Source organism: Argiope bruennichi, chromosome 7 (genome assembly GCF_947563725.1).
Source record: "Argiope bruennichi chromosome 7, qqArgBrue1.1, whole genome shotgun sequence".
Lineage (NCBI taxonomy): Eukaryota > Metazoa > Arthropoda > Arachnida > Araneae > Araneidae > Argiope > Argiope bruennichi.
The window spans coordinates 58,246,147-58,268,029 of NC_079157.1; the positions used below are offsets into that span (position 1 = coordinate 58,246,147).

The 21,883-nt window shown below is 32.3% G+C and overlaps 1 protein-coding gene across 1 annotated transcript; it reads right to left on the reverse strand.

Annotated features, from left to right (window-relative positions):
* Positions 1 to 892: 892 nt before the first annotated feature.
* LOC129976191 (uncharacterized) lies at positions 893 to 20,522 on the reverse strand. Its single transcript, XM_056089639.1, has 5 exons — positions 20,385 to 20,522; positions 16,758 to 17,036; positions 13,776 to 13,986; positions 9,074 to 9,221; positions 893 to 1,518 (listed from the first exon to the last, which is right to left on the reverse strand). The coding sequence occupies exons 1-5, from the start codon at positions 20,492 to 20,494 to the stop codon at positions 1,352 to 1,354; spliced, it is 915 nt and encodes a 304-aa protein (XP_055945614.1). The 5' UTR covers positions 20,495 to 20,522; the 3' UTR covers positions 893 to 1,351.
* Between the last annotated feature and the right edge of the window lie 1,361 nt (positions 20,523 to 21,883).

Below are 21,883 nucleotides of genomic sequence, written 5' to 3' on the forward strand. Positions count from 1 at the left end.
ACGATTCATCTTTGCCATGCTGTTAATAGCATCCGAAAACCGGTGTTTTAGATGCGTTTTTCTCAACTGATTGAAATAAATATTTGACACAAAACTACATTTGGTCACAAAATTCCATACCAAATTTGATATATTTAAGTAATTGTGTTATCGAGTTTACATGTTTCTGAAAATACAGGCTTATAGATGTCGACTTTTCGGTTTTAGTATATTAACGTCCCATTTTAAAGCGATATTAGGGCTATTTGGGGATGGACTTCGTAATTTTCAACAGCGGTGAGATAACGAGGACGGCACCTGAGCTGGTACCCCCTCTCCAAACTACCAAACCCCAACAGCGGGAAGACCTTTGGCCCCGACGAATTGAACGAACACCAGAACACTCACATGATGGTTCTTCGGTGGAATCGGGTCTCGAACTTGAAACCCTCCGGTTCCGAAATCAAGACCTTACTATCAAGTCATCGCGACCGTCAATTTTTTGAGATCCGGTATAAAATGTCATATGTGCCTACTATAGATAGAGAGCTAGGTATATAAAATTCGGTTCATTTGAAATACAGATATAGTCAAAAAAATTGTATAAAGGCCCTTAAATTGATGGACAATTAACCTCTTCACTGGACTGTTTTTTTTATAATCTTATTAGATGACGTCTATTGTTAGAAAATTTTTTCCTTTAAGTACGTATCCATTAGAATATTATCTGTAAGTATTATCCCATAGAATACTCGAGATATTTTGCATATAATTGACTTAATTATAATATTAATGAATGGTCAATTGTTTAAAACTAAAAATTCGGCAAATCGATACATGCACTGCGTACATCGGTTAAAGGGTTAAAGCAAAGAAAATAAAACTTTAAATAGAGTTTATTAAATTCAGTTATACATACAAATCAAAATTTACTAACATTGCTAAAATTTGTTATAATTGGATTATAACACAAACGGTGGGTTAAAACAAGAATAAAATTTTAGAGATTCCATTTTAAACTCCTAAATATTTAATAAACGTAGCTGAAAACATTAGTTTTAGCATTTACGAAATAAACATTAAAAAAATAATATGCAAGAAAATGAAATTGAAAATACATCCACGTAGTCAATTAAAATAAGTTCAATACTCTGAAACAGTATTACTGCAGTGCAAGAAATTCGAAAACGATATCTTATAAATCCTATCACATCCTACAAAGACATCCTACAAGATGTGTAGTAATCAACAAGTACCGAAACCCCTCACAGTCTTGTGCTGGACAATATACTAGGGCAACCAATACGTTCACCGTTAAATTACATGCTTTTACATCGATAAATTATTTTAAATTTTCGACTGCTGGTTTTTTCTAAATTTTTCTTAAAAGGAGTACAAGGATATTATTTGGAAGACAAAATTTTCCATCCACTTTCTTTGGGTGTAACTTGACCAGGAATTCGAACAAATAGTTGTTAAATTTTACTGCCACGTTCTCATCCATCTTTTTGACAATAGGAATGGCCGGAACAAGGGAATCTGAAAATGAGTAAAGTAGATTATTAAATATTTTGTATTGATCGAACAATTTCAGCATTTACAAAGCAGTAAATGCCGAGATTGTTATTTAAAAATTGTTAGTTAAAAATGTAATTTGCTGAAAGTTGCTCGGACTGTTGATTCATTTTATTGGTTGGTAGCTAATTTTTATATAACGGATTGAAATATTATGTTTTTATTTAACCCTTTCGCTGGCTTGTACGTGCGTTAAAAGCGATTTAAAAATTAAAAAATAGTACATAAACACTAAGTATTTTATAGAGTTAGTTGAATCAGAAGGACAGTTTTCTATAAAGAAAATCGTTATCTACAGGGTGGTCATCATTAAACTTCCCCTATAAACAGATCCTACAACGCAAACGGGTAACGGATTGCAACGAAATTTGGTATATATATTAAGGCCAAAGCCCGAAGTTCGGCCAATTCGCGTTTTGGCCAAGACGTTTGGCCACAGTCCGAAGTACTTGCAATTAATATTGTATATTCTACTTTAGCTGGCCGTTTTGCAAAGTGACTGGGAATCCTTGGCTAAAGCCCGATGTGATAATGGTAGTTGTAACTGCAATACCATCTGTAAATGTAGAAGGAATATCTGTAAATGTAGAAGGAATCAACGGTTATGTAATTCGAAATGCCATGGAAGTTCAACTTGTTGTAATAAATGATGCTTAACTCTATCGTAATTTTTTTCATTATTTGAAATTAGTAAAATTCACTATTAAAACAGAATACTTAAAAGTAAGTAAAATATACTCATTCTTAAGTACTTCATGCTGTTATAATAGCTCCGAGTAAAATAGACTTAAATTTGAGAAATGCAAGTTCTCACTTTTTGAATACGTACAGGGATTCGAATACGAGTATGTTTTTTTCAAATCTGCTAAAATTATGCAAACCTAAATTTGCAAAAAGAAATCTCGACTGACATGGTTGGACCCAGATGGATTCGAATACAGACCGTTCGACCTGCAGCCCATTGCGAAGCCATCTAGGCTAACTAGCACAAGAACGGTGTATTCCAAGAAATGTTTTAAGGGTGATCGTAAATCTCTCTGCCCCATAGACCTAATGCTAAATTTTCCATATTACATTCTCTTACGAAATATCGATTCATAAAATACGAATCTTTTTACAAGGAAAAAAACAACAATATTAAGAGTAAATTCATATAATGACATTTATGTATAAATATAAATAAGGACATGTTGTAGGTGAAATTCGACAGATGGCACCAACAAAGAAATGTCTTTAAATAATATTAACAGCAAAACTATTTTTCCTTCATATTTGTTTTAATTAGCCCTTATATTTGCTACTTACCTTTGCAAAAAATTTCATATTTTTTGAAGCGATATTCCAGGAGATAATGTGATCTGGGATCTTTAACATTAGGTCTATGGAGCAGAAAAAAAAACTAAGGATCCTTAAAGGTAATTGACAAATTGAGTACTCAGTTTTCCTTTGTATTTATACATAATATGCAGCGCATTTGCTCAAAATATAATTCGTCATTTTGAAGGGCGTAAATCTAATCTTCACGCTATCACGTTGTTACTGCATATACGTTCAATGAATAATTTCTATTATGGCTTTAATATGAGAACAGAATAACACGAGGTCATATTTTTATATATTACAAGCTTATTTTTAACTCAGAGGTGTCACTTATATTTAAACTCGTTTCTGAAACAATTGTACTTAAAAAACAGTACACAGAAGTGCTCATTTTTAAATAATTCATTTTTAACAGTGTGTAAAACAATCTGCTCTAGATTTCTTTCTTCCTACTTTGGCCAATCGTCCCAAGTCACTTCGCGAATTGGCCGATTTCGGGCTTTGGCCGTAACATAGATTATACACGAGATGCGCTCACGGACTTTGGAGAAAAAAAAAAAATTCCGAAACGTCTACCAGATGTCACAGTTTACGAAAAAAAACATTAAATTTAACACAATAAATGACCAAACCGGAATACAGAAACAATACTAACAATCCAGAACAAGAACTATGAGTAATAAAATAAAAAAACCGGGAAACGCTGTAAACTCCATAACGCTTTATGTTCGAAGCCTCACAACTGATCAGTTACGATCTGCTGTTGAACACATTGTCCATCGAAATTTTGTATATGAACGAGGGTGGTCACTTGGAGCACTTTTAAATACATCGTCTTGGACACGATTTGCAACTGCTCCTCTTGTGCAATTTCGTCCTAATCTGTTCTTGTTTCTGCAAATTGAACTGGTTTTTTTTTCTCAAACAGCGTACTGTTATTATATTTTCCCTTACCTTTACTTAATGTGGTTCGATGACAAGGTGATAAGAAACTAGTCAATAAATGTTAATATTGTTTCCGTCTTCCGTTTTGGTAGTTTATTTTGCTAAATTTAATGTTTTTCCATAAAAAGGTGCCCGTTGAGGGATATTTTGGAACTAAAAATGTTTTTTCGAAATTCCGTGGGTGCATCTCGTGTATAGTCTATATGTTACGGCCAAAGCCCGAAATCGGCCAATTCGCGATCTGGGCAACGTTGCTGTAAACTTACCGGCCAATGTCCGATCTTTTCTTGATTTCGGGCTTTGGCCGGCCAATTCGCGAAATGGCTGGGGACGATCGGCCAAAGTAGAAAGAAAGGAATCAAGAGCACATTGTTTTACACCCTGTTAAAAATGAAGTATTTAAAAATGAGTACTTCTGTGTATTTTTTTTTAAGTACAATTGTTTCAGAAACGAGTTCAAATATAAGTGACACCTCTGAGTTAAAAATAAGCTTGTAATATATAAAAATATGATCTCGTGTTATTCTGTTCTCATATAAAAGCCATAATAGAAATTATTCAGTGAACGTATATACTTTAACAACGTGATAGCGTGAAGATAAGATTTGTGCCCTTCAAAATGAAAACATTATATCTTGAGCAAAGGCGTTGCGTATCGTGTATGAATACAAAGGCAAATTGAGTATTTAGTTTTCAATTACCTTCAGTTTTCAATTTCAATGTCGAGAAACCCTGCAGAGGATTAGCGTATCTTCATTGAGACACTCGGTGAAGTGGTCTAAAATCGCCAGTTTTTATAGAAGAGTGATATTGAAATTTCATAAATCAGTCAGTTTTAGTGATTGATTTAGTTGGTTGGAGTTCAACAATTTTTATTAAAAATATTGGTGTCTCAAGAATATTTTGTTAAATTTGATTCAAAGGGTAGAGGACCTATGTAAAAATTTAAAATTCCTGATTCATCGGAGCATTTATTGACTAAAGTTATATTAAATATAATTATTTAGTTAATTTAGACCATTTTGTTAACAAATGTATGACCCAAATTAGCTGATGGTAGCTGATTAGAATGATTATCCTAAGTATATTAAACTATGTTTGCCTTAAATTAAATTGTTTTATTGAATTAATAATATATGTATTGTCAAAGCTCATAGAAAACTTTTCCTCCTTTTACTTTTCAGAAAAAATCTTATTTCATTTTTTTTTTCATTTTATACAGACACCTGCAGAAAATTACAATTTTGTTTATTAAATTTGCAATAATAGTTGATTTATTTTTTAATTTAAACTTCTATCAATGTGATGGCAACACGTTGATAAAAGCTATTTTTTTAATTTGAAGTGCTCGTGCAGATTAAATTTTAGCATAATTTAATCTAAGCATAATTTATAAATTAAATTTTAAGCTTTAATTAAAAAAAGCTTTAATTTGATGCAAAAATCGATTTTGTGCTGTAATATTTTCTGGTTATAGCGACAAAACGCCGAAATTACGCTTAATTTCTAATTAAAATTCTAATTAAAAATTTAAAAAAATCGCTCCACGGTGCATATTTTCGACCTTCAAGGTATATATATGACAAATTTGATAAATGTTTGTCAAACGGTTTGGACTGTTGAGCGCCAACACACACACACACACACACACACACACACACACACACACACACACACACACACACACACACACACACACACACACACACACACACACACACACACACACACACACACACACACACACACACACACACACACACACACACACACACACACACACACACACACACACACACACACACACACACACACACACACACACACACACACACACACACACACACACACACACACACACACACACACACACACACACACACACACACACACACACACACACACACACACACACACACACACACACACACACACACACACACACACACACACACACACACACACACACACACACACACACACACACACACACACACACACACACACACACACACACACACACACACACACACACACACACACACACACACACACACACACACACACACACACACACACACACACACACACACACACACACACACACACACACACACACACACACACACACACACACACACACACACACACACACACACACACACACACACACACACACACACACACACACACACACACACACACACACACACACACACACACACACACACACACACACACACACACACACACACACACACACACACACACACACACACACACACACACACACACACACACACACACACACACACACACACACACACACACACACACACACACACACACAGAGCTTTATTTATAAGTATATATTATCACATCGGGCTTTGGCCAAGGATTCCCGGCCACTTCGAGAAATGGCCAGCCAAAGTAGAAAATACAACATTAATTGCAAGTATTTCGGACTTTGGCCAAACCTCTTGGCCAGTTCGCGAACTGGCCGTATTTCGGGCTTTGGCCGTAACATATACACCAAATTTCGCTGCAATCCGTTCACCCGTTTGCGTTGTAGGATGCTGTTTATAGGGGAAGTTTAAATATAACCATAATAATTATAATATATAACCATATAACCATCCTGTATTTAGATAGAAGATAAACAATTCAGGGGTTCATGTTTTATGTTTATTGGAAATTTGTAATTAATTTTCCTTACCTTTCTTATAATTCTGATATAAGAACAACCTTCTATTTCCGGTGACAATACAATATATTATTATTCTTTTAAAACTATCAAAATGAATAATTTTAATTACATTTGGATTCCATGAGAGAGACGATGGCACATTTTGGCGAATTCGGGAAAAAAAGGGCACGTTTAAAAAATTCGGTTTCTTTATTTTTAAGCCAATCAACTGCACCCCTGAAGAAGCAGCGGGCGTTGATAGGTGGATTTTCCCCAAAACAGCAGTAGCAAAAGATCTAAAATTTTCTATAATAGCGAGATATTTAAAGGTTCATAATTCTATCAATATCAAATCGCAGAATAGGGGATTCTTTTCCTTTCGCAAACTAATTTTTAGGATTCAAGAATATTTATAACATGCGACCGACAGATCCAGAGGGTTGTATATAAAATTTCGATTTCTTAATTTTTTTCGCTGTGTACTTATTGTCTCAAATAAAATTCCTTACGTCATTTCGATTAATTTTCCAACCGAAAGTATATACCAATCTCTACCGATGAGAAAATAAGCTACTGGATCACGATTACAGAAGACAATGCATTTATATACTTTTAAATGCTTGCTTATTTGCTTTTAATTTCATTGACCATGACCAGAAAAACTTTCCACCAATTGGTTTAATAATATTAACTTCCCGTTTGAAAACAATAGGGCTATTTTGGGACAAATCTAATTTTGAACCTCGGCCAGATGACGAGGACAACACCTGAGCTGGCACCCCATTTCCAAACTTCCACATCTCAAAGATGTGAAAGCGTCAGATTTAGCGTGCACCATGTTCACATACAAGACGGAATTGGATTTACCTTATTGACGTTACCACAAGGCCCCTTTCCTAAAGCCTTTTCATGAAAACCATATTGAATGATTTTTCAACAAGAAAAATACATAAAATCTCGTCAGATGCGAGGAATATTCACAAAAATAAAAGTACGGAGGTTCAGTTTTATTCAAAATCTTTTAATTTGGCATTTTTTTTTTCATTTATTATTTTACAAGTTCATATTTCATTTTTCTGCCTTGATTTGACCATTGTTCAAGCATTTCTTACGTCTTGACGAAGTTTCTAGATCCAGAACAGGAGGTTCCAAAGTGAGAATGCTGGCTTACTTGTGACTGACGAATCAGTGTTTGCAGATCTTTATCAAGATCTTGAATGCATATATTCACACTTCGCATAAATAGGATATAAGCCACATGGTAGCAACAGAACAAAAAAGTGCAATAAGGAAATAAGCAACTCGTGTCGAATGACAAGATATGAATGAGCAAAGCAATCAATTTTTTAAATGAATGGATGACATAAAATCCTCCACCTGTTTGAATCGATAACGGATATCATCGAGTATTATTCCAATCTGGGTTTCGGTAAAGATTTATATTTCCATGCAGTATCTCAGATACCATTCATTTAATCTTCTTACTCTGAACTTTCAGTTCATTTTGGGTATTATTTGTTTGTGTACTTTTGTATGCATGTATTAATGTTTGTGTATGCATTAATTCCAAAGCGAATCGTTATCATTCATATATGAACTTTTATTACATTTAACAAAGATTTTTTTTATGAACGTTTCTTTTTGATTCACAAGACTTCAACGAGAAAGAACGTGTTTTGTTTGTCTCAGAAAAAAATTCCAATACCCCTACTGCCTTCCATTTTTAATTTGCTTGCGAAATCTTACAGACAGTGAAATCTGTGCAGATTTTGCAGTGAAACCTTGCCAAACAGTTCGTCAGCCAGAACCGTTAAACCGATTTTGATTATATAGTTTCATATAAAATCTCATGAATCTTAGATATGAAAAAAAAAAAATTGTTTAAGTTGATTGGAAAATTACATATTTTTAGGTTATGGTAGACGAACTCTATCAAGGCTTTTTTCCCGGAAAGGATGTATACAGCAAAGCAATGTTTTGAAATATATCTTGGACATGGACAGTGCTTAAAGAAGTGCATCTTCAAAATCACTTTCTTCAAATCAATTTGATATCAAAATCATTTCACCTTCATTTGACCACTAATAGAATTAATTTCAGGTACAATAAAAATTGGTGGCATCTGTAGAGTTGCGGATCGGAATGATTCGTTCATTTTGCAAATTGTTTTAGATATATAGCCGGCGACCTGGTCTTCGAAGGTGGCTAGTATGAGTTCTTTACGGCATTTAAAAATATATATTAAGATGAAAAAGATAATTTTGCATCACGCCTTCTTGAATATTGTTTAGTGTACTAACGGTAAATTTAACTTCAAAACGGTAGTTCTCCATGCATTTTATATTGAAAAATTAAATAAAGGGAAACACTTCACATTTGCCATGATTCTGAATCACTGCAGCTGTTATACTACTCGAGAAAAATTTAGAACGAGGTCAAACAGTAATCGAACAACTCAAAATCAAAGTCAATGTTAATGTTAATAACGAGTGCACCAAAATATTCCTTTTTGCCTATATGTACTGTATCTTGAAAACAATCCGTATTTCTACTTAGAAGTAAACTTACTTCTGAATTCCTCTTCTGTATCGAAGTAGTACAAGTGTTCTTTCACTCTGCATTCAATCACTTTAAATCCAGCCCTTGATGCCGCCAAAGCGAAATCTTCAGATGCCATCTTTCGAATATGCGGTGGCAGAATGACATCCGAAAATGGCTGGAAAAAAATCGTAAATTAACACAAAAATATTTAAAATCGGTCCTTTTTTTTACAATTTCTGTCTTTTCAGGTTCAACCAATACATTGGATATTTTTTATTTTTACAGTCCACAGGTTAATTTGGCGATTTGCATATTAAGATTGCTTTTTTATAGAAAAGATGCCAAGATGGCTACTTTCCCCTATTTACTTGGCGAATTTTTAGATAACACTAACAGCCACTAGTTCAAGTGACCATCTATTGACAACGGTTTGCAGTTTTATTCTTTTGTTTTGAAAATTCTATGCTTCTCAGTAAAAACCAATACTTCGCCAACTCCCAATTACTGGATCGACTCGCACACATTTTTAATTTCATACGAAAGCTCACGATTTCTAAATGTGGTTACTTGCTCCTCACTAACCTCCATTTTCCTGAGAATTCGAGAAATAGCATGCAACTAACTTAACTATTTTAATAAGTTTAATCAATTTGTTAATTCAAATCTTTTTTCTCAAACTCAAAACATTGGTCCAGACTTTCCGCTAATTCCAACAAGCACAGAATCCAAACTTGTGAGCTGTTGCCAAAGAGTGATTAACAAATTCGGCACAATTTTGCGTCCACATAAAAGAGTTTAATATATAAATCCCTCTCGATTCCAGCGGGGCGGTTTGGGGCGGTTTGAGAATTTACCCTATAATATCCACGTGGGTCGGTTTGGGGCGGCTGTTAGCCGTTTTAGGGGAGATGGGTATTAAAAGAGGCTCCTCTACTGAACACTCCAGGAGGTCCTCGTTATCTTCGACAATCGCGGCTTTTTCTCAGTAGTTTCCCCTGTGCCTTAGGGCGGTAGGGGTTGAGGAGGGATTCAGTAAATAGGTTGCTGGCGTACATTTTGTATTTTGAAAGGGTTTTAGTTTCTATTTTCACGTGTTGTTAGCTCAAAATTGGAAAGATTTTATGGCCATTTATAAAAGAAATTTTCCACTGAAGTTCTCTGGTAACGATGAATGATATATAAGGATACCGACACGTTGTTTATTTTTCGGACAAGCATCAGAAGCCCTTTTCAGTAGTAAGACTATTGTAATGATATAAAGACAAACCATTGCATTGACACTGCGGCCTATTCACATCGCAGTTTTCTCACAAAATAGGTAGCGACAGTTGTTACTATGATAGGAAGTCGTTTTACACTCCAAGCATCTTATTCTTTCATCAAAGGACTGTCGGAAATTCTGAGGCCGTGTACAAACTACCGCTTTTAAAATAGAATTAAAAGACAATTTTAAAATAGAATTAAAAGACAAAAAAAAAAAAAAAAAAAGAAGATTGGGAGTATTCTTTATCGCCCTCTTTAAAGAGTGAGATAAGTTATATAAATACTGAGTTCCTTTTTAGAATGCCATTCTGAAAATTTCTCTTCAGTTGTGAATTGCTACTCTTTATTTTATGTACTGTGAATCGGATGTTTGGATTATCAGAGTAATTTTTCTATTGAAACGCTTATTATTTCTTCATTATGAGTAAAAGAAATCGTGAACACACTGAAGAAGAAATTAAAGCAATTTTACTTGATTCTGATGAAAGTGACAGTGATCTATCAGATGGTTGGCCAAAAAATGTTACTTTAGCTGATCTCTCGTTTATTCTAAGCAAAGAAGCAGGAGATGAAACTAACGTCGGTTAGATGAACGAGAGAGAGAGAGAAGTGAGGAGTCAAAAAATGTTATATAATGTACATATTATCAAAAATTTGCAAATGATTCCCTCGTGCGTAAATTTGTGGAAATTTAACATGAAGCTTTCGTTCAAAAATTTATCTTGTCTTAACAATACTATAGAAAACTTCACATAACATTTTAAAATCAGAAATTCAGCTTGAAAAATTCAACATGACAGTTCATACTAAAAAAGTAATATTTATGATTAATGTAATTTTAAATGTGTTAAATCTTCATATTTAGTTTATGAAGAATGTAATGTTTTAGAAAAATGTTCAGGCTGAAAACTGAAGGAATGTATTTTCGAAATATATTTCGCTGAGTAATTTTTCCCCCGAATTTTATTTCATAAATGTTTGTATTTCATTATTAAATGAAGTTTTAAAAATATGTTAACTCATCTATCGAAACAATTCGATAGATGAGATGTATAAGATTTGACGTAATACATTCCCTTGGTTAGAAAAAAATTTTAATAGTTATATTTTAAAAGATTAGTAAAAATGAGTGGCAAAATAAAGATATTTTTGGAATTTATATTTACCCTACATTCTTTTTCGATTATTTAATGTAAAAGCAAGAATGCGTAAGGTTTTGGGGGAAAAAATGTGAAAACTTCTTTAAAAAATTTTCTAAAACTTTTCTCTTAGTATCACTATTGTAAATGCAAAATAATATTTTATATTTAAAAATTCAATAAAGATAATCGTTTATATTGAAAAAAAAAATGCTAAAGACAATAAAAAAAAATCTTAGCTGAGTGTTGAAAGAACATATTATTTTCGAAACATCTTTCAAAAAGAGCAATAACATTTTTTTATCCGATTGTTTTTATTTTGGTATTAAATGAAGATTTAATACATTATCTTGTTTATCACTGAAAAGCATTCACATCTATACTATGTTAAAAAATGAACTAATTGCATTGATATATATATAATGTATGTTTTACATTACTATTCAAAAAAATTTTACATGGTAATATATGACATATTTAATTTTGGCAACAAAAAAATGTAAAAGCCTATTGAGAATCAAATGGAACATAAAAATGTTTTTGAAATTGCTAGTAAAGCAAGTTTTTATTTAAATGGTTTGTAAGCCTAACATAAAACTTACAAAAAACAAACAAACTATTTTCTAAATTATAGAATAAATTTCAAATTTTTTGTAAAAAAAAATACCCCACAAAGATGATGACACTTCATACTAAAAAATATAAATACATTAGAAAAAAAACTCTTAAGCTGATGGAAAATGAATCTCGTTGTCGAAAACCGCAAGGCAATTATTCAAGGTAGAGCGTCGACAGTTTTATTACTTCAGAGTGAGGGGTTAAACTGCCCCTCAGCTAGGAAGAGTCCATGTCTTTCAGAGACACGCTGAGAAAGTCTGGATGTTAAAGGGAGTGCCACTTGAAAAGTGCTTGGATGTTATTTTTTTTTATAAAGAGATAAATTGTCAAGGTTCATGAAGGAACGAAACTGCACCTGAATAAGTTTTATTTTCTGATCCGATAAGTGAAGAACTAACTCTTCGAACTCATCTGGAAAATAAACAATTAAGATATTTTGATCGTTCTTATTTTATATTAGAGAAATATTTGAATAATCACAAAAAGATTGAAAAAAAAAAAATGAATGGAAGTACAATGTCAGCTGTTAAAATTTTAAACTTTTAATATTTTTCAGGAAAAAAAATTTAAATTTAGCAACTTGTGTCAGTGGCGTAAAATTTCTTTAGAATGGCAATTGTTTGCTCTTTTTGAGTGGTACAAAAATTTTTCGTACAATCATTAGAAAAAATATTGCAATGAAATTCGTGCTGAAAATCAAACAAAACAAAATATTAAAACATCTTCCATATTAAATTTCAAAACTCGGAATTCGACGTGCCATTACGATTAACCGTATGCCAAATTTCATGGTTGTAGATTTGTCTGGACATTGCTAGTAGACACACAAACACTTCCTTTTATAAGTGTAGATAATGAAAGTTTCTTGGCGATTACCATTTTCACTTTCTCGTATACGTAGTCATCGTCAAATAATTCGAACTTGACATTTTGACCAATCTCCACGTTTTGGACCTCTCTGAATTCATTTTTGGAAAATGTCCGTCTGTCTGTGACAAAGATAATATAAGTTAAGACGATAATTACAAAGTGGATAGAACTAGACAAATAACATTCGAAATATAGATTCAACATCTATAGTATAGACACCTGTCAAATTGTGAACCAAATCCAACAACGTATTGACTGTCGGTCTGTACTTTCAGAAACGCGATAATTCAGAAAATCAATGACTTAAATGTATTAAATTTTGTGTAGGATTTTGCGACTGCAAGTACAGTTTTGTGTCAAATTTGTTGTTTCAATCGGTTGCGAAAAACTATTCTAAAATACAAATTCGATTTTTGGATACTATTGACGCATGTCAGGATTTAATCGCCAAATAACTCGCCAGGGATTTCACAATAGATTCAGTAAAGATACTACATTCATGCCAAATGTTAGTATTTTGTAACTATTGTACGCCAATGCCACGTAAGGCGCTCTCTGGCATGAAAAGTTCATTAGAGAGTATGCGAGAAAGTTTTGGGAAGAGGTTTATTAGTTGATTCAGAATAATGTCTCGACATTAAATGTTCAACAAAACCAATCAAAATATAATTTCCTCGACTCAAAATGTGCTAAAATCATGAAGATTCGTCAAAATTTTGAGGTAAAATTCTTTGAGAATCTCATTTTCTGTGTTCATATATACGAGATAGTAAGAAAAAAAAATATATTACATAAACATTATAAATTTTTTTAAAAAGATGATAAAAATTTATACTTACAGGCAAATAAGGAACCCATTCGCTTTCGGTATAAAGCCTCTCTAGTAATATATCGAAAGGTCCTCTTAACTTTATAAGTAATGCTGCTTCACCATTGATTGAAAGAATACGACTCACATTTTTGAAAGCCTCTTGCACCCTCCTCAAAGTGTTGAAGCAATAAGTGGAAATGGCCTTTGTTATCTTGTCCTCAAATTGCGTAAGTTTCGAGCTGAAAGGAAAAAGATTTAAAAAGATACGAAATACGGAGAATTTAGCTTTGTAGCAACAAGCTGCCTTTGACAACCGAATGGTTCACCTGGAATACTAGTTGCGATATAAAATTCATTTAACTCTAGAACTTCCTTTGTTAAATATATACCTAGTTTTACCACACCCGTCAAATTGACGGGTTTTTGATCATTGCTTTTTTTTTTTTTGTAACTTTTCGCTTAGTTTATGTAAATAAAAAATATAATTTAGCAAAAACAACGGGCGTTCATTAACTATTAATAAAAAAAACAAAGAAAAACAATTTGCATTTATAGGATATCACATTTGATAATGAATGATCTAATTATGAGGAACATATTTTACAAGTACATGTTATCTTAGACAAACACCTGCCACAAACATTTGTTGCATGGTATGACATGCATCGCTTGTTTTTGTTGTACCATCCAATTTGGCAAGATTTGCGTTCATAAAAACTTTTTTTTATTTTCTGGAGAACAATCCATTGCTTTCCGTTCTTGTTTTTCGGGAGATCCTTCTTTTCTGCAGCAACGGTATTCACTAGAGAGTCGAACAATGAAAATAATTTTAATTTCGTTGCAAAAATGAAAAGTATTGTTTGGATTATGCAAAAAAATCATTTCCAAAAAAGTTGTCAAATTCTAAGTAAAAACTCTCACAGCAGCTAAATTGATGCAATTTTAAAAGGCAAATTTTTAGAATTTTAAGATGTAAAAACTAATATCCTCCTGCAGTATTTTTAAAAGGACTCCAAATTTGGTAATTATATAATCTAAATTACGTTAGTTTCAAATTCGGCAACTCTAGGTTAATCTCAACAGGCACACATTATTATTAAAAATTATGATTCACTTTGAAGCAATGACTATTTTGAACCAAAACTCAATTATATGCAACGGTCAAACGATGTGATATTTTGAGGCAGAAATACGTTCAATAAATTTTCCAACATAATCAGAAATCTTAACCCTCGATATCAGAATTTATTTGCATCAGGTTCACATCCAAGCCATGATTGTGGTGAATATGGAGGATACGTCAGTGCAGATGCCGCATGGGATAAAGGGAAAGGAGTATATAGACACTGGTGCAATTCTTCTTCTTGCAATGCAAATAAACGTTAATGAACATATGCTACTTTTTAATGTCTTATTAAATGAAAGGGAAAAAATTACTAGCATGTCCCAGGCCCTTGTCTTTGCGAACTAAGGGTGAAAAAAATATTTTACCCTGGGCGCCATTTATTCTTGCTACGTCACTGAATGAACATGAAACTCTCGGACGAAGCCTTATATTATATTATTATTATAATTTGGGGCTGCTTAATATAAAGCCTTATATTATGCAGCCCCAAATATAAGAAAAAGTGCGAAGGCAAAGCAAATTTGGCTTCGAAATTCAGATGAAAGTACACGCTTTAGTTTTTCAAGAATCTTAAAAGACTTTTTTGCATTAGGTTTATTTATTCTCTAGTCGATCCGTCTTTTAATTCGATAACTCAAAAGCACAGTTTTGCATGCTTTCTAGAAAACTACCCGTTTTCTTAAGTTTCAAACTGTAGCTCACAGAGCATCTTAAATTCTTACAACTAAAATAATACTCCAAGCAATTTAGAATTCCATCGGCTTGTTTATTCTTTCAACATAACAGTGTATCTTACAAACATTGCCAGATTCCAGAAGGTTTACAATCGATCATCAGCTATTATACAAAAAATAAATGAAATATTAACAAAATATGTTTATTAAAGAAAAAATCGTTTGCTTTTACTTTTTAATAATATTTTAACAAAATAAAAATAGTAGTAGTTATAAAATGTCCGAAAAGGAATCGTCTGCTAAATGTCTATTAACAGATTTAGATTATGATATTTACCGAACACACAGAGATCTAGAAGAATTAAACATCAAAATTGTAGATTTCAGTTAAATTTTGGATGGAATTCATCTATTGTATGCTATCTATTCGTCTCCATGATTGGCAAAACAAGTAGCTGGAAGCTTAAAATTTCGAATGCGATGTATTATAAAAATTATAGACCATTGACAAAATTTTGAAATACTTTTTCATGTTTCTTTAGATGATCGACTGTGTATGTGAATACGTTATCTCAAAAATGCAGTAAGCTAACTAGGTGAATTTTAGTATGTTATTTTTGCTACAAAATTGTAAATTAGTTCAATTTTATGGCTCAATCACTCAACCAGAAATTTCGCGAAATGTGTATTGGCTTCTTTTCAATTTATGACAAACAATTCCATACCTTGTGTTGATGGCTTGTAGACGGAAAGGACTTTAAAGGTGACGCAAACAAATTTTTAGTTGTTACCTACAAAAATTTACAGTTGGTAGACGAAAAAGGAATACAGTCTTCATAAGACGACTGCAGTTCAAACTACCTTCTTCGTAGAGTACAGGAAAAATTCGAAATACAATTTCGTCTCAATCTAAACACCGTTGCTCAAATATAATACTTTGTCTATGAAAGCACAGCAAGAATTGAACTAACCGAAAGATACAGAATTTTTGGGGAAAGAGAAATTTCGAATCGCCAAATATATTGCCAAGTGTGCCATCAAATGGTCCAAAATGTCTCAAGAAGCCAAACTACATTCAATGCACAGAATCCGAGAACATATTTTAAACATTTCTTGTTATAGTAAAATAAATTTGTCTTAATGTCGCATTTATACATTGGAATAACGTTGAATTAAATTTATATATATTTACAAAGCATAATAGGCAAACCTGTCCTCGATATCAGCGACTTCATATTGCAACTTTTCGTGAGGATTATTAGCTTGGGCTTCTTCGATAATCTTCGGATAGAGGTCAATGGCAATTATTTTCTTCACATTCGGGAACAGTTCGAGAAGGGTGGTACTCGCATTTCCGGTGCCACATCCAATGTCCATAACTACGTCTTCAGAGAGGTCATCCCAGCCGAGCTTTGCTGAAGCCTCTTTGAGGAACCACAGAGCATCGCTCTGTTTGTTGACGGGCTTCGTGCCAAATGCCATTCCAAATCTGAAGTAGAAAATAAAGATCTCGCAGTAATCAAAGTGCAAGTCAAATAAAGCCAGCGGGAGCGCTCCGACAGAAGATGTTTTGCATACTTTAAGATGAGTGCTCAGATATTTATTTTCAGAGTCCCGCACACGAATGTTGTATGCTTTATAGTAAACTTAAATATTCCCTTATTTACATCAAAACTTCTTATCAAATGATTCATTACGTGTAAACAAAAGGAAGTAGCGATTACTTAAACATTTAACAGTCATTTTTGTTAACGAGAAGTAAACTATCGCCACATCAGTTATTTAAGGTCTCGCTAATGAGAAGAACATAATATTAATTAATTGTGTTATTACAATACCAGTCGGGTAAATTATGATCTTTGTTCGGCGTTTCTATAAAGTGACGTCACCTTCTAGGGATCCTACTAATCTGTTTATCGTTTACTTTTAAATACTTAATCTTGAACCGCCAAGGACCACGAGATCATTGTTTTTTAAGAAATCGTTTAATATTTAATTATCACATTCTTCTAATATTCAACTAGTATTTATTCTTTAACGATTTTTTGCTTTATTTTTAAAAATTGTATTTATCAAAAAATCTGTAAATATTAGAAAATAATTTTAATATTAAACTATATTATATTCATTGGATTTTACTACATATGAATAGCTACCAGAATATTCCAGAAATAGCGAGCTTGTGATAGGATCACTTGTTGCTATTATTTGTTGCTTTCAATTACCGCAACATGAAAAATAATTTTCTTAGTAAGAAATAATATAATACGAGTCAATTGTGGTCTTTAGTTAAAAGAAGAAATTCATTATGATATTACTAGAGGTACCCGCACAGCGTTGTGTGTGGCATAACATCCAAGAGGAAAAATTAGCTTTCAACTTAAGTCTAGCCTCCACCCGATATGACATGGACATGTCACGCATCATGAAACAAAAATATATTTAAATCATCAAAAATAACTACAAAACAAATTTTATAGCACACATGCAGAAATATTTACTGTTAAAAATTTAACAATAATATATTCATAGACAAAACAATTCACTAAAATTGTACAAATAAGTCACTGTACCCACTGTTCCACACTTGTTTATCAACTCTGTATAACCCGATATAAAAATGAAATTCAGCTTGCTTCATAATATTTATTTATAAACTATACTCGCTTTTTTCCCTCCTGGTGCCAAGACAAAAAGATTTTGTTTGGATGTAACTCTAGAAAGTGCCACATAAAGTTCTCAATGAGAAAAACATTTTAATGGGCTCCGGCCAGGGTTGGATTTCCTTTTTTGGGGCATAATGATTTTTAAATCGCTGTTTAAAATCAGACGTAAACAAAGAAATGTATCACATATTCATACCACAGCTCTTGATGCGCATGCGCAGTGTGAGGTTTTCACACATCCGCGGATAAATGCAAAGCACAGATACTGCTGTTATACGCATGGCGAATCGTAATAGGAAAATAATTAAAATCTCACTTATAAAACTATTTTTATACGACTTTAATATATCAAAACCTTCCCTCAATAAATGCCCTACAAAATACTACAAATATCTCCAATATCAATTAAGTATTTCTTAAATTTCTCTTTCAAATATACAGATGCTTTCAGGGAACTTCATTTTATACTATGTATAGATTACTGAAATAGATAAATTAGGATTTTAAGAAGTGAAACTCATCTCCCTAATGCCGAAATCAAAAAGCACCGAGTCAGATATCAAAAAGCTACAGTGGACGAAAAGCAATTATAGATAGCGCATAAGAAAAAGCCTTTTTGGATCAAAATTTGAAGAAACGGAATTTCTTGGAGATTGAAAGTGAGCTTTCTCCGCAGGTTTGTTCTATGAATTGTATACTTCAAAGAATACACAAGAATATGTTCAGTGTTTTTTTTTTTGGTTACAGGAGAGATAAGGTTGATATAAAGTCCGAATTTAATCAATTGATTTGGGGTGATGGTCATCCGGGTAATTAAGCGCGCTGTTATTACAACCATTTTTAAACCATGTGGTAATAGAAAGAACGAGTGGAATATCTCCTAATGTTTCTTGACACTTACTATTTTGATAGATTCGGAGCATTAGAGATTGTATCTTCAACAACAATCCACTCACTGTATGGGTACAATTCCATGACTATTTTTGAAAGATAATCCATCTTTTCACTCTAAATAATGTATGAATGCCTTGGAGTCCCTGCCAATGCGATTTGTTGGTAGAGATTTCTTTTAATTAGAATTCTTTTAGTTATTCTATGAATATGATATCAGTTAATTATTATCTTGCAAGAGAAAGAAAATCACTACATTATCAATTAATTACGGTTTTGTTTATAATTCAAGAATTTTAAATATACTGTAATAAAACGAAGTTAATAAAAACGAACGTAATACAATGTTTTATTGAAAATAATCAAGAAAAGAAACTTAGAATGAACTTATCGTTAAAAATCAAAGTTTACTAAGCTTATTTTAACTAATTCTTACCCCCCCCCCCTATATTTTCAAGATATTTTAAGGTAGGCGACTCCGCTGAAAAGTCGATTTGTTGCGAAATTATGATTTTTATTTAATATTCTTAATGTATGAACAGATTTCTTTATTTTTTGGAAAGTTACACTGATTTTTATATTTGCATTTACAAACATTTTGATGCTATCTTGTATCTTTAAATGCTATTTTCTCAAACTCTAATCTTTGATAGAATTTTCTAACGGAAAACTTCATAAATTAAAATTTAATGCATATATTTTGTTCAAATTTAGTATAATAATTTCTCAATACGTTCTGCAGTTCCTGAGTTAGGGAATAACTAATCTATTAATTTCAAAATATTTTATTGTATTTTTCACAATGTGAAAAAACTGGAAATTTTTTTGGTTTTTATCAGTCGAAACCCAATATTTAAATAATGGTTAGAAATGCATGCTATTTTTTAGTTCTGGAACTAGATGACATATTTCAGCTATCTACAAAATGTTAAGCAAATTATTTGATAAATCTCTAAACTAGAAGATTTTTGTTTTTTTTTTACCTCTCTTTAAAAAAATGTCCTTTCTTTTAATTTTTAAAAGACGTTTGCCTCTGAACTTATACATTTGGTTTCAGATATGTTTTTTTTTCTAATCTTTTTAAGTAAATATACAAAAATATAACTATTTTCGAACGTTTTTCAAAAACTTCAGCCCAAACGAAGTCATATACCTTAAACAGAAATTCTTGTATTACACTTTGCATTTAAAGTTCCAGCTTAACAGGTAAAATTTGGACCTAAATTATTAATAATACAAACAACTATGAAACGAAAGAAATTAAGTACAAAAGTATTTACCTTATTATCACAAAGATCAAATTCTTCAATATCGTAGGTTTAACAAGTTCTGAGTGTTCATTATAATTCTGTTCGTTTTCGGATTCGAAACCCTCCGCGCTTTTGCGCATGCGCCAGGATGCGTTTATTTAGTCAAAATAGGGGGGAGAGGAAATATGAAAGGAGGAGATGTTTACATTTAGCAATACGGCGAACTCTGATTATTACGGATTTGGTGATGTCATAACCACTCATCTTTCTGGTTTTCAACCCTTATTGAAGTACTGCTGTCGAAAAGTGCTGGTATCTCGATCTGAAAATGAGATAAAAATGCTTATTGAATAATAGAAAAATCACTCTAGCTTATTTAACAAGTAACGAAAGCCAGAACATGTAGGATCTATTTGGCTGTCATGATTTTCAAAAAAATAGAAAGCTGATGGTGATATTTAAAGTTATTTTTCCATTGGTCAATCCCTTTCCATTCCTTTTTCATAGGGTTCGATTTACAAATATGATTATTTTACAGTTCTACATTATATTTACCTATTATAAACATGTTTATCATATATTGGTATTATTCTAAAGCCGGCTGAGTCCATGGCGGTTAGGTGGTATGACTTAAGATTCGAAGCCGAATAGTTCTGGATTCGACAGCTGATTCCACCAAAGAACTCCCTGTAAATTCTAAATCCATTGGGGTTAGAAGTACTTCAATCATGTGGGGCATGAAAACTTAAACAGAAGTGAACAAAGGGTAGAAAACCTTATCTCTGTTATATTTAATACTTTCTCGTTTACAAAGTGTAGAGAAAATATTATAATCGTGAAAAAAAATTCGAACTCCAGATTTTAACGAATTTCCACGTTTTAGAACACCCTGAGTTCCAAATAATATGAAAATATATATAAGCTAGTTAACTGGAACTAACCGTTCCGAAGAGTTTTAAATAAAGAAATTTCCATACCCCAGCGACAAAAACTAGTCGAGATATGAAAGTTTGAATATCCTTATTTTAAACCATTCCAAGGACCATTTCGAAGTACAATCAATCATCTGTCAAACTCGATAACTCTGCACGGAAATCGTTAATTACTCTAAAATAAAGAAATTCATAACTTCATAACTCGATCAATTCTGGCCGATGAAGAATTGAAAATTTTTTAAAGTTTAATGCATCTGGAATTAATAAATAAAATAAAATAGATAATGAAATAAAAATATATACTTCGCAAGTGTATTTGTTGACTCAAACAACATAAAATATATTCTTACGTCATTTAGAGTATTCTTCCAATTTGAAATATGTGAACATATCTAATGATTTAGAAAGCTTGGTATATATTTGCTTTCTATTTGTATATTTTCTGTAAATATTTGTTTATTTTCCACATTTTCCATCTTTTAGGGCATTAATAAAAGTGTGTCTCTAAAGTTTCCATTTTACAAATTAAAGAATCAGCTAAATATAATTCCCAGGCAAAGCTATTAAAAATCTTTCCGAATATTGAATGTCGTT

Coding starts and splice junctions, on each gene's coding strand:
- LOC129976191 (XM_056089639.1), bottom strand. CDS start 20,494: ATGCGCAAAAGCGCGGAGGGTTTCGAATCCGAAAACGAACAGAATTAT. Junction 13,987..16,757: donor GTCGCTGATATCGAGGACAG/GTTTGCCTATTA, acceptor TTTTCCTTTCAG/CTCGAAACTTACGCAATTTG. Junction 9,222..13,775: donor AATGGGTTCCTTATTTGCCT/GTAAGTATAAAT, acceptor ATTTTTTTCCAG/CCATTTTCGGATGTCATTCT.